At 37.2% G+C, this 14,321-nt stretch overlaps 1 protein-coding gene across 1 annotated transcript in view; it reads right to left on the bottom strand.

Annotated features, from left to right (window-relative positions):
• Positions 1–2,994: 2,994 nt before the first annotated feature.
• Positions 2,995–14,321, bottom strand: part of LOC115233670 (LIM/homeobox protein Lhx5-like) — a 38,201-nt gene continuing 26,874 nt past the window's right edge. The window contains 5 exon segments of the mRNA XM_029804225.1: positions 2,995–4,142; positions 7,605–7,772; positions 9,104–9,389; positions 10,469–10,710; positions 14,117–14,317. Coding sequence (XP_029660085.1) covers positions 4,006–4,142; positions 7,605–7,772; positions 9,104–9,389; positions 10,469–10,710; positions 14,117–14,317 — 1,034 coding nt within the window. The 3' untranslated portion in view covers positions 2,995–4,005.

Genomic DNA, 14,321 nt, shown 5'->3' on the forward strand with positions numbered 1-14,321 from the left:
CGTTAGCGCTCATGTGTAGCCGTAAACTGCGACGCGGGACCAACGATTGTGTGTGCGCACACTTAATAGATGCACTTGCGACAAGCGCCGGGAATGTAGGAGCCGCTTGTATATACGCGATGTACGCCAAACACATGGGGATATGTACACGCGGCGGCATCGTTGCCGGCCCCAGAGGGGCCGTGTCGAGGATGCGAGGCGAAGGACGTTCTCGCTCGACCCCCGGGGGCGCAGAAACACATCAAAATCGAATTCACCAGATGTCCAGGCCTTGCACCCTCCTCTTTTCCTTTTCTCAGGACAACCGACGCGACTCCGGGATCCGCTAACGACGTCAGGGCGACGCCGCTCGCAGATGCGTTTACGGCCGTCGATTTGGGAAGAAGGATTCGGACTCGCCACCTGAGCTCGTTCCCCTTCATCAAGAACACTTTTCTTGCAAGAAAAAGAACAAAAAAAAAAGAAGAATAAACAGATAGAAGTAACCGAGAACCTGGTGATGGTAGTCACAATAGTGATTTATATCTATTATTAATTAATGGCGTAATTAATAATAAATTTTAATAATGGAAAAATATTTGATGGAGGAATTGTGAGAAATATATTTCAGTCAAAAGTAGAAATAATTTTTAATATTTCATTTTTTCAATATTGCATATACACGGAATGTTTTTGATATATTATATTTATATTTCTCTCTCTCTGTCAAAACTTTTCATATTACATATTTAAATATATATATTATATATCATTGACCTAACCTGGAACATCCTGTATAATAATTTAAAGCTCACTTTTTATTAAAATAAACTTGAAATGGATAACTAAAAAGAAATTAAATACAATAGACAAAGTTTCAAATCGTGGGCCTTTAACAAAATTCCTGTCAACGCCGCTGTTTTAAACGAAACCTCGTTAGCGCTCATGTGTAGCCGTAAACTGCGACGCGGGACCAACGATTGTGTGTGCGCACACTTAATAGATGCACTTGCGACAAGCGCCGGGAATGTAGGAGCCGCTTGTATATACGCGATGTACGCCAAACACATGGGGATATGTACACGCGGCGGCATCGTTGCCGGCCCCAGAGGGGCCGTGTCGAGGATGCGAGGCGAAGGACGTTCTCGCTCGACCCCCGGGGGCGCAGAAACACATCAAAATCGAATTCACCAGATGTCCAGGCCTTGCACCCTCCTCTTTTCCTTTTCTCAGGACAACCGACGCGACTCCGGGATCCGCTAACGACGTCAGGGCGACGCCGCTCGCAGATGCGTTTACGGCCGTCGATTTGGGAAGAAGGATTCGGACTCGCCACCTGAGCTCGTTCCCCTTCATCAAGAACACTTTTCTTGCAAGAAAAAGAACAAAAAAAAAAGAAGAATAAACAGATAGAAGTAACCGAGAACCTGGTGATGGTAGTCACAATAGTGATTTATATCTATTATTAATTAATGGCGTAATTAATAATAAATTTTAATAATGGAAAAATATTTGATGGAGGAATTGTGAGAAATATATTTCAGTCAAAAGTAGAAATAATTTTTAATATTTCATTTTTTCAATATTGCATATACACGGAATGTTTTTGATATATTATATTTATATTTCTCTCTCTCTGTCAAAACTTTTCATATTACATATTTAAATATATATATTATATATGAAATATTAATAATATTAATAATATTATAATTGTTATATATATATAACAAATAGTTGAAGTAATTCTAGAAAAGAGAGATTTAATTAAAATATCATTACATAATATTTTGCCATTTTATGGATTTAATATCAATATAATTTTTATTATAATACAATTATTGTAGAAATTATTTGTAAATCAACAAGAAAATAAAAAACATTAGGATGCGAGTACCATATTTAACAAAATTTCAACAATGGATTTGCAGACGGAACGTTGGCGTTGTTGTTTGTAATTCCGTTACGTCATCATACGCGACGAGTGTATAACTGCTTTTCGCTTTGAATTTTTCCTACGCACGTCATTCCAGTATTTAGTCGGATTGCCTTTTGAATAAGTCCAACGCGCTTTTTGACGCGCGAAAAAAGCGCCCGTTGCGAACAGGCCGACACGCGGCGTATACATTTAACATAGTGTAACTGCGTGCTGTAACGTTATGTGGCATACTTGATTGGCGGCATATAAACGCGACAACTGCATACGAAAGCTGCCCAAAGCGTATGCAAAAATATACAGAAAACCTGACATAATTTATAAACTACGTATCTCGAAAATTGCAGAGAATTGATTTCAGTTTTTAAAATTATTGAATTATCATAAGCGCGCAAAAAACGACACGACTTCCTCGATTTCCTCGGCGTACTATCGTGCCACTGTATCGAATCCGTGGTCAAGTATCGCGTCGCTGCTCATTAGGATAATGCCACTGAAATCGACTTGACGACAGTGACAAGTTGAACGACGTCCGTCGATGTCAATATGTACGGAAATCGAAGACAGCATGACACGTGCTTATAAAAATGTAAATAGTCACTTACCTCATTAACTTCCGTCAAGGGTGCACTTGCAGGCCGATCGCTATCTACATTCGATGATTACACACGTACACATTTTTCATTAACATTAAGCGAAGGATTTGTCGCATCGATAGTGGTGCGATCTCGATCAATTTTAATCTTGCGGACAATTTATTCAATTGTCTAGAATTTGTGAAATATTTTTTGTAAAAACCAACCACCCAATTACTCGCGGAAACAGTATGAAATTAATTCCTTTTAATTTAAATGTGCGATTAATTTTTTGAATTTAAATTTGTACGTAATTCAATTTAAGTAAATTTTAAATTAATTACTCAATATAAATACGAAATACTTATAATATTTTAAATTGTCAACGCGATCAATTATGTAACTGTTCCACCCCCCCCCCATCTTTTTGACATCATTTATCCAGTTGAGGAGAAACGTCGTCACATGATAATAAGAAGGAAATGAAGGAAATGCACGCATACGGAAATACGAGGTGGTTTATTATAATAATATTTATAATCGTTATGCGTCGCGGCGGCGCATCTCTTTTTTCTCGATCTGCCTTACTCGGTGTTATTGTGTGTGTTGCGTCACGATACACATATATATCTTATTTCCGGTGTGGCGTTTAATGAGTAAGTCCAGCGCAAATCGGCTCGCGCGCATTTCAGCAAAGAGAGAGGAGGACAGAGAGTGTTTCTGTGTGTTCTTTTTTTTCCCTCGTGTGTGTATTTACATCGATCTCGCCGCCTTAACAGATACAAAAAAAATTACACGTTTCCTATTTATATTTATACTTTAATGATAATATTAGTACAGCGTGTGTCCAAGTGTCTGTATGTCTGTATGTGTGTGTGTACGCGAGCGCGTGTGACGAGTGGCGTGTACGTGTATGCCATATGTGCGCGTGTGTCTAGCGATTCGCGTTTTTATCAGGTGTACAACAGCAGTTATCTACAGGGTGTTTCCAAAAAAATAATCAACAGGGAGGGTACAATATTACACGATAGGGACCTTCGAATTTTATACACAATAATAATATAATAATTAATAATAATAATAATAATATTAATAATAAGGAAAATAGTAACATCGACGTTTGCGGCGCCGAGATGCGTAATAATAAAGATAATAGCGTCGCGACTGCGCAATTAACCGTGAATCAATCCGGCGCTCTCGGACAAAACGCTTCGCGCGCGCGTGGTCTGTATCTTACAGAAAGTGTCGACCAAGGATCGATAGAGTCTCGATCGAGTCGATTGCAAAAGAGGAGGAGAGGAGACGAAGAAAGAAAAAAGAGAAAAGAATACGGAAAGGAAGGAAAAGCAACGAGAAGCGCCGATCCTTCCGTCGCCCTCGGACGCGAGATCCGCGTCTCGCACCACCCCTCCGCTCTCCGGCGGCGATCTCGCGATTCCATCTCGCTCTTTCTCAGGCGTGCGGGCGGAATTATTATTATTATTATTATAAGGGACACGTTAATTAAAACTCGTACTACCAGGCCAGCCCTTCGCTCTGCATCTGGTGCGGCTCCAGAAATCCGCCGGCCGCGACCCCGCCACCGCCGCCGCCGCCGCCGCCTCCTGGCCCACCGCCGTTCCCGCCGCTGCTCGGATTACCCTGCGCACCACCTGGGAACACAAGCGAACACACACATACGGCGTCGATGCCAATTAAGATTTAAATCCCGCGACGCGACGCGACGCAACGCGACGCGACGCAACGCAACGGGTCAGACCAGCCAGCGGCGGCCGGAAGTCCCGCGAAAGTCGGCGAGACAATCCGCCGCCGGCGGTTTATAAATATTAATATACGATCTCGCGCGATAAAATCGTGTTACGTTTAATATTTCTTACATAAATTCAACGACCTCTCTGACAGTATAATTGCTCGACTTTCCTTTTCGACCTTATTTATTGCAGATTTGCTATATATCTGATACAAAGGCAGGGAATACGGAAAATCTTGGTCAGCCCGAACATTCGAGAGTTTCATTATCATACACACAGTATTTTTTTTAAATAATACATGTATGTGTGTGTCTGTGTGTTACATATATAGAGTGTTCCAGGTCAGGTAAAACTTTAGGATCTTATAAGAAATTTAATTTGGAACAAAAAAATTCCGATAAATATAGGTTCGGAAACGCTTCGATAAAAGTTATAGCTAATAAACTTGGAAAAATCACGTTTTTTTGATGATTTTTAAAAATAATTTCAAAACCCTTCATTCATTTAAAGAAAATAACGAAATAAATCTGATGGGTAATTAAATAACAAACTAAATTACACCAATTTCATTTAATTCTGATAAGACGTTCAAAAGAAAATAAGCTCAAAATAACGCAAAAACTTGAGGAAACAGAAACTTGAAAAAATCATCTTTCGATGGTTTTTGTGTAAACACTACATTTGTAGTGCAAACATTGCAAATCTAAACATAAAAACGTTCTTATTAAACTTTGATCATAACTATTACTGATTATTACAGAGAATTTATTAACTATATTTTTTTAACGAAGAGTTTTCCGAGCTATGTTTATCGGAACTTTTTTGTTTCAAATTTCATTTCCTATAAGACCCTGAAGTTTCATTGACTTGACCTGGAACACTGTATATAATATGTATGTACGTATCTATGTATCTATAAAAAATAGTGATATTGAAAAATTGCTCGCCATTTAATAAACTTATGCTACAAAATTTATTTATTATTACTTGTAACACATTAAAAAGATGCGATATCTAAAATGCAATGTCTTTTAAAACAGTAAAACATATTTGAGCATAAAAAAATTTTTAATTAAAAAAACTTGTCTGTGCGTTACATATATATAATATGTATGTATGTACGTATCTATGCATATTTCACTTATTAAAATATTTAATGTTACATTTCTCTACGTAAAAAATATTGTACAAACGTCTATATCTTTTGGACTACAAAGTTTTCAAGCTCGGATCTGATCGTGAGCTCACAGAAGCCACGTTAAGCGCTAAACATCTCGCCTTATGAATATTATGGTTATTAATGCCATTATCGTGCTAACTATATTTTCTTCAACGATTTAATGATATACGTGATTTGATTGATATGTCGGTGACAGGCGGATAAGGCACAGCATATGAAGATCTGACGCAAGTTGGGAAAATGTAGTTTTAAAATTGGACGTATCGCAAAAGGTCACGCCGTGATTGTCAGATCTCAATTATCCGTACGACGGGTTTCGAAGGAAATGACATTCACACCGCCGCACTTTGTTGCAGAAAATCCAACTTGTTACGAGTTAGAAATCCCTCGCACGCGTATCCTTCGTGCACGAAATAACATCGCGACTGTGCGAATAATAGCGCTGATGCGATATAATAAAAATGATACCGCGTGCGAAAGGTTAACGGCAACGTGTAATTTTCGTTTCAACGTGAAACGTTGAATGGCGTGAAACAGTTTCGATTCGATACCGCGAGACTAAAGCGTTTCTAATTAACACGACACGGCATGTTCGATCTAACAAAGATGTGCATAATAAATCGTCACGAATAATCGTCACGAAACGAACGAACGGCGTTGTGAATATTATACAATCTTTCTTTTCCGCCGATTAATTCGTTCGAAATTAAAGAAGGTTGAGTCGAGAAAAATAATTAAAACGAATATTAATATAAAAATTTAACAGGGTGTCTCTATTTAAATCTTGTAAAAAAATTCCCTGAAAATTTCCTGATCTTCCAGGTATTTTTGGTCAAAATTCCAGGTAACGAGAATATTCAAAGATTTTTTGCTGCAATTCTTAAAATAAGTTTCTTTATTGGACATGTTTTCTAATGCTTTACATTCACACGAAGAAAAAACACAAAGCCACTTAAGTTTCATATGTTAGATTTACAAATGTACTGGAAAAAAACTGAATAGTTTTCGTTAAGATAAAAATTTTAAAGTTGCATAACCTTTTTCATTTTTTATAACTAAAAATTAAAATAAAAAATATGTATTGGATATTTAATATTCTGTTAAGACATTGAATATATATAAAAAGAGAGATAGATATATATTTAAAATATATTTTAAACTCATAATTCACAACATAACTTATTGGCAGATTGTCTACTGCTTACAGTATAAAAACAAAATTATTAAAGAGAGAATTTTTTAAAAATTCCCCGAGTTCTAATAAAATTCCATGAGAATTCCCTGATTTTTCCAGGTACAAAAAAAAAGAATCCCTGAGAATTACAGGTTTTCCATGTTTTTCCAGGGAGTAGACACCCTGTTTAATCGCATCTAGGAAGAGCTAATATACAGGGTGTTCTAAACTTAGACTGACAAACTTCAGGTTATAAACTTTCATGGTTATAAAGGACACCAAAACAAGCCAATTTTGTCAATAAACCTGTGTCCGCAAATGAGCCGTTTGACACTAGAGAATCAAAGATTAACAAGGACAAAAATCTATGAAAAAAATTATTTTTCAAAATTTTATTAATGTGGTTAAATCATCAAAATCAGAATTATCGAATTCGCGAGGTTTTCTTGTTAGTCTTTGATTCTCTAATGGCAAAACGGGTCATTTGCGGACACGGGTTTATTGGCAAAATTGGCTTGTTTGGTGTCCTTTATAACCACCAGGGGTCGATTGTCTATCTTTGAAACAAAGTGAAAATTACAAAAGTGAACAGATTTACTAGATTTCGACAAATGACATCGTAGATACTCTAGTGATTTTACTCACTTTTGTAATTTTCACATCGTTTGAAGATACACAATCAACCCCCTGAAGTTTGTCGGTCTAATTTTAGGACACCCTATATACAATATTAATATTTAGATCTGTTTAGAAAAGTTACGATCGACGTTTAAAGAAATGACTCGCGCGAAATTATTATTCTTTTCTATAAAAACATTTCTTAAATTTTCTTAAAGCGCTACGCGAATTAATGACCGCATCGTGAAAATAACGCTAATATATCGGTGCGAGAGCGCAAATATAAAGTTCGCTCGCGGGCAGGCTCGGCACGATTGAGGTAGATCGGCGGTCGCGATTCGGTCGGTTTTTCGGCGGTAATGGCTTCGGCGGGGATATTTCCCTCTCTTACCTGAAGGTGCCAGGAACTCTCCGGGACTGCCGCCGGTGGGCGCAGGGGGCCCCTGTCCGGGGGGCCCAGTGAGAAATTCCGGAGGGCCGCCCCCCGCGCCCGGAGGTGGGTACTCCCCTGCCACCGCGACTGCCGCTGCCATGCCCGCTAAACTGGCCGGGTCCAGACCTGTCAGAAACAGATTACGTACTGCTCTCAGAGAGGATCGTATCCGCCCGGCCATCTCCGAAACCGGCTGTCATAATTATCGCGGGGGCCCTACCTACTTGATTCAGGGGTTTATTATAATTACGCGAGATTTTCTCGGACTAGACTCTCGGGCTCCGGCGTAGATCGGCCAGTTTTTGCTCCCAAGTCGATCTTTCGAGGCAAACGGGGCGGTTTCTCGCGACTTTTTTATATTGTCACAACAAAACAATAAGATTTTAGATACATAATAAATACGTGATATAAAAAAGAGGAAATAAAAAGTAGGTTCCCGGAATTATTGATGTTCTTTGTTTGAAATGCAACACCGTTCTCTTAAATCGCGTTTAATATTTTCGGAGCTCTCGCGATTTCTTTTTTGCTTCAAACGCTAAACTAGAATTTATTCTTAAGGGGACTAGGCAATAGTATTTGTCGAAAATAAAATCTTTTTTGGGGAATTTATTACAAAAAAATGAATTAAAATCGAGAATTGTCCTTTAACAAAATGTTTATTAAGGTCATAAACTATAAAAAAAATTTTTTATGATTTTGAATTAAATATGCATTAAAAATGGCGTTGCAGATGACTGATCGAAAAGGATTATTAAGTAAATTTTGTTGTAATTTAGAAGCTCAGAATAATACAGAAGCTCAAACCGACTTGAAAAAAATTGAGCATGTTCACAATATGTATAATTTCGGATTGAACCTTTAAAAAGTCCATGCAAATTTTAATTTTTGAGAAAAAAAAATCAAACATGCGATTAAAATGGTGATTTTTTTAAAAAAGTTCGAAAAACAGATCTATTTGATTTTTCTTTCGAAAACTAAAGTTCGCACAGACTTTTTAGAGATTCAATCCGAAATTATATATATCGTAAACATGCCCAATTTTTTTCAAGTCGATTTGAGCTCCTGTATTTGAGTTATCATTGCAAAACTTATTTAAAAATCCTTTTCAATCAAACATTTGTAGCGCCATTTTTAATGCATTTTCCCAACTAAAAAAAATTTTTTTTATAGTTTATAATCCTAATAAACATTTTGTTAAAGGACTTCTCGATTTTAATTCATTTTTTCGTAATAAATTCTCAAAAAAAGACTTAATTTTCGACAAATATTATTGTTTACAATTGTTAGTCCCTTTAAGTGTAATACAAAGAAAACGCGGGCGATAATAATAGTGAAAAATCGAGTTGTTATTCGATAGACGTAGGTTGATGCCGTGCCACTCTCGCAAGTTAGGTTTGGGGGGAGCAACTTACATTATTTTTCCGCGATGAAAATAAACCAAGGGAGAAGAGACTTACCTGGATTTCCCGTGCCGGCGAAGTGCGGCCCGTGCGGGTGCGGGGGCGGATGAGCGCCGAAGAACTCGTGATGAAAGGCCACCGGACCGCCGTAACCGAATTCGAATTTGTCGGGGCCGAAGTACGGGAAACCGGGCGGCGGACCATCCTCGCCGCCGAGAGCGCCCGGGTTCAGATTCAGCGGGAAGCCGCGCATCTTACGCGAGCCTCCGAAGAAGGGGTTCCTGCCCATCGACGTCAGCTGCTTCAGCCTGCGCTCCTTGCTTCTCTTGTTCTGGAACCAGACCTGGAACCGCAGCAAGGCCGGGCGCCGAATTTAATCGCTGAATTATTTAACGACGACGATCGGTCTCTTCTCTTTTCTCTATCATCTCTATCAATTTTCGCATATCTTACAATTACGAATCTTGCTCAGATAAATATTAAAATACAACACATTTTTTAATATTGTAAAGTATTCCTGCTTATTTACATTATGGTTTTTCTTCTTTGTTGTTGTTATTGCTACTATTATTAAACTATAAATATATACAATTCTCTTTTCGATTATATTGTAGACACCCAGTACATTTTAAGCTACTTTATTTTATATTTTTTTTTCCTTTCCTCTGTATTCTAGGACACACAAAAACCATGACAAACAATTTTTTATCGCCGATAAACCGTAATTTTACCGGTGACACAGTCGCGAAATTAGTTCGCGGCAAATAATATGGCGTTACCAATGCCAAGCAAATTATTATCTGGCAAATGATTTGTCGGCGCATTTTTTTCCTTGTTGTTGGCGATAGTAGATAATGTTTCCGAGCATAGCTTTTAACGGCAATTTAGACGGCGACTGCATAAAAACATCATATTTCCTTCGTGCCGATAGTGGTCTTATTCTGAGGATAATAAAATCATTGTTCTTTGTTTAGTATTTGTTTCAATATTGATTCTTTCTATAAGAATAAAAAATTGAAAATTGTACAAACAACGGTGTACTTATATGTCTTAATAGCAAGTATTATAAAATAAATTGAGAAGAGAGAAGAGAGCGAATTGTTATTCTTATTATCAAATCAATTCTAGTGAAATTTTAATATTACTTTATTCGACACTTAGTATCACGAGATTTAGTTACAACATAGTGCAATCGTTAAAATTTCGTTAAAATAGAGCAAAAATGCCGAGACTTAGTGATCGAAAAAAGCCGCCGACTTAATTAATTAATTATTTAATTAATTTAATAAAATATTAGTTATTTTTAATTAACACAAAAATTTATGTGGCTCGTTTGGGACATGCGATATATGTTAAAAAGCCAAATTTTCAAACAGGGCACAAAACACGAAGGTGAGACGCGAGAGAGAAACTTTCTCTTACCTGTATGACTCTCATGGGCAGACCGGTCTCCTTCGCTAACTGTTCCCTGATGTGTCTGGTGGGCTTCGGGGTCGACGAGAAGGCCGTCTTCAGGATCTCCAATTGTTTCGCCTTTATGGTGGTCCGCGGGCCACGTCGCTTCGAACCGGCGCCGCCGTCGCCGCTGCCACCGCCGGCGCCGCCGTCCGGGCTCTTGTTCTCTGTTTGGCTGTCCCTCGTCTCGGGATCGCCATCCAGGGAACCTTCAACCGATCAAAGCCGAGCTGCCACATCACTATCGTACGACCACCGTCATCGTCACCATCACCACCTGGGGCTTATAAAATTCGCCGAATCGCTACGAAGCCGAAGCGCCAGCAAAGTCAGCCCTATTGCGAGAGTCTATATCTGTCGCGATAGCGAGTTTTGTAGATGCGCTTATCAATTTTAAACACAATTCTAATTCTCAAAGAGATGAAAATATGACTTTTCTAAGAGATAACTCAGTTCGCTTTCTGTTCGAAACCCTTGAATCCTGTTGCAAACTAACACAACACCGTATATGTATATATAAGAAGAATTAATAAATGTAGAAAAATGGCGATTTGTTTTCTAGATTATAATATTTTAATTGTAGATTAAATATAGATGAAGCAACAAGATTAATTGTTGATGTGAGAAAGTTGACGCAATTTGATATTTATTGATTTATACATGATTTGACACAACACATGTATAGTATTTCTGTGAAATAATCTTAAGTAAAGATAAATTGTGAAAATCTTGATAAATTTAAATAATCATTTTTTCCCATTCTCAGATCCTAGCTTTTTAATAGCTGTCAGCTATTTTTATATAATTTATACAATTTATACAATTTATAAAGGCAATAAAAGGTGTCGGCGTCTGATAGGGAAAAGGTTGACACAATATTTTCAACGTTACACCGCACGTTCGTTATACACGGTCGTCGATAGCGATGGGATATTCGGTTTCTTAATCCTAAATTATGCGTATCCGCTGACGCGTGACTCGTCGGTAATCCTGAAATAACTTGTCATCCCGAGACACGAGTCATCATTGCATTACGGGAGTTTCTAAGTAACGCCCGTCGAGTTGCGATCTCTCGTACAGCAACACTTGTTATTTAAAAAAAAAAAAGTATTATCGATCAAAAAATTTATCGTATATACATGCGCATTTACACCGGGTGTCTTTATCATACGGATATTAAAGGTTAAAAAAAGAAATGGCAATGTTTCAATATCTAGGCAGCAATCATTTTTGACGTTAAAAGATACTTAAAAAAATTTAATAAGAGATCTATTCCTCCACTAATATTTCCTATGAATTTTATCTCTTATACAATTTCTCGATCTATTTAATTTTTATCAATATAAATTAAAAATTAAAATCAATAAATTAATAAATATAGAAAAATGGCGATTTGTTTTCTAGATTATAATAATATTTAGAGAAAATAATAAATATCTAGAGAAAATTAGAAAATTAAAAATTAAAATCAATAAATTAATAAATATAGAAAAATGGCGATTTGTTTTCTAGATTATAATAATATTTAAAGAAAATAATAAATATCTGAAGAAAAATCTAGAGAAATATTTAGAGAAAATATGAATATCTAGAGAAAATAATAAATATCTAGGGAAAATTAGAAAATTAAAAATTAAAATCAATAAATTAATAAATATAAGAAAATGGCGATTTGTTTTCTAGATTGTAATAATATTTAGAGAAAATAATAAATATCTGGAGAAAAATCTAGAAAAATATTTAAAGAAAATATGAATATCTAGAGAAAATAATAAATATCTAGAGAAAGTAATGGAAATTTTAACGATTGCAACGAATAATATCCGTTAAACGCTGAGGGATAATCGATCGAAAGTTCGCCGAAGTGATCATAGCTAAGAGACTGAGAGCGCGGTAGGTCTGGGACACCCTGTATCCCGGTATCTTCATCGGCCGGATCGAGGTAACAACAATCGAAGCCAATCCCCCGGAAGCGATGCGAAACCCCCATCGGATTATCGTGGCTGCTGCCGCGCGCGCTGAAAGCCGTACCCCCCATACGCGTGCACACACGACGCACACGCAAACACACATGCATATATAAGTCTCTCGACTCTCCGCAGTAATCTATACACACGTATATATATGTACCGGGTAGGTAGGTCTTAACCGCGGGACAAAGAAAATATTTGGACAGTGTCACACTGCACAACGAGAGGCCACCCTTCGTGAAGACACCCGCTCCCTCCCTCTTTGAGGGGCTTGTGTTGCACGTATACAGGGAGACGAAAACCACGCGAGGAGGGTTAGAGGCGATGTATACAGCCAGGACCGATTGTTGTATTCGCGATAAAAGAGCAGGAGCCATATAATGGCTCGGCGGCTTCACCCGCGTCGCTCCCGGTGATTCGTGACGTCACAACGCCGCGAATTCGTACTCGCGTGATCGTAGGGTGACGTGATAATGCGTGGCTCCGAGGGTGGCCCGATCAAGTCGCTAATCGATTGCTCTTGATAAGGAAATATTTATCGAGTTTCGAGGACTGCGGGGCAACTTATGGGGTAAGCGTAGCTTAGTTTACTCGCCAATGTGTGCACATATGTGTGTGAGACCTACGCGTGAAATGTTTAATCGAGATGACAGCTTAGATATTTCGCGCGTGTGTTCTTTACGTTTGGCTACTCGATATTAACTTTTGTTTATGATCCTTCGTTTTTCTTTTGTGACATTTATCTTTCATCCTTTACGTTTCAGGTAATAAAAATGTTTTCTTATGTTCAGAGGCAGTTTGCTATATAAAACTGTCTGTATCATAAAAAAAAATATATATCCGTTAAAATATCGCGTTCATATGTCGCTTATACAAAAGCGATTATAAAGATTAAAGATAAATTTCCAAACTATTCACAAAAAACTTTTTAGTATAGTTATCAGGTAAATATAAATGAAATCCGTGGTTTTTTTTTTAAGAAACAATTTTTCAAACAGGTTTCACTCATAAAGAATAATCGATTCAATTTACTAAACTAAACTTTCTTCATACAAAGATTATAAAATTTATGTAACTACTATTTTACGTCAACAAATAATACATAAATTTTACAAAAACTCTCAATAAATATTTCCTTATCGAGAGAAAAGAAAAACTGTACAGATATCCTTGTCTATCCCTCATGTTATCGTAATTGTACATAGTTGGAAAATTTATGTTTTCTTATAAAAAAAATATGCCGATGAAAATTTTTGTGTTAAATATTTAATACATCCATATATTAATTTAACATATTGCTATTGTGTTAATTAAATTCAAATATTAAATTATTAAAACAACTGAAAAAAGTGTAAAAATATTGGTTTTATTTTATAATAGGAGTGAGAGTGATTACAGACCGTCAATAATATTTTTCTAATTAAATTTTATTATTAAAAATATGTTGATTTTGTACACAAAATTTAATTCAAATTACTATAAAGTTTGCATTCATTTTGTGTTAAAATATTAATAAGTATTAGTGTCACCATTTAACACATCCATATTATATTGAATTAACACAAAAATTTATGTGGATCGTTGGGAACATATGCGATATATGTTAAATATGTATGATATCTTCCACAAACAAGCCGGAACTTACCTTGATCCTCGGAGTCCTCCTGCTTGCAGGGATCGCTCCCGAGAGGTAGTTCGCCACCGTGGCCGACGCTCTGGTCGCCGGGACCACTCGAGCCAATGTTATGGGTTCCCAGGTGAGAGCCGCGAACGGCCGGATCGTGATGATGATGATGGGCACTACCGTCCTCGTCTTCGTCTTCAGATCCTGAGCCCATCAGCGAGGCTCA

The sequence above is a fragment of the Formica exsecta genome, unplaced genomic scaffold (assembly GCF_003651465.1).
Source record: "Formica exsecta isolate Colony F162 unplaced genomic scaffold, ASM365146v1 scaffold181, whole genome shotgun sequence".
Taxonomy (NCBI): domain Eukaryota; kingdom Metazoa; phylum Arthropoda; class Insecta; order Hymenoptera; family Formicidae; genus Formica; species Formica exsecta.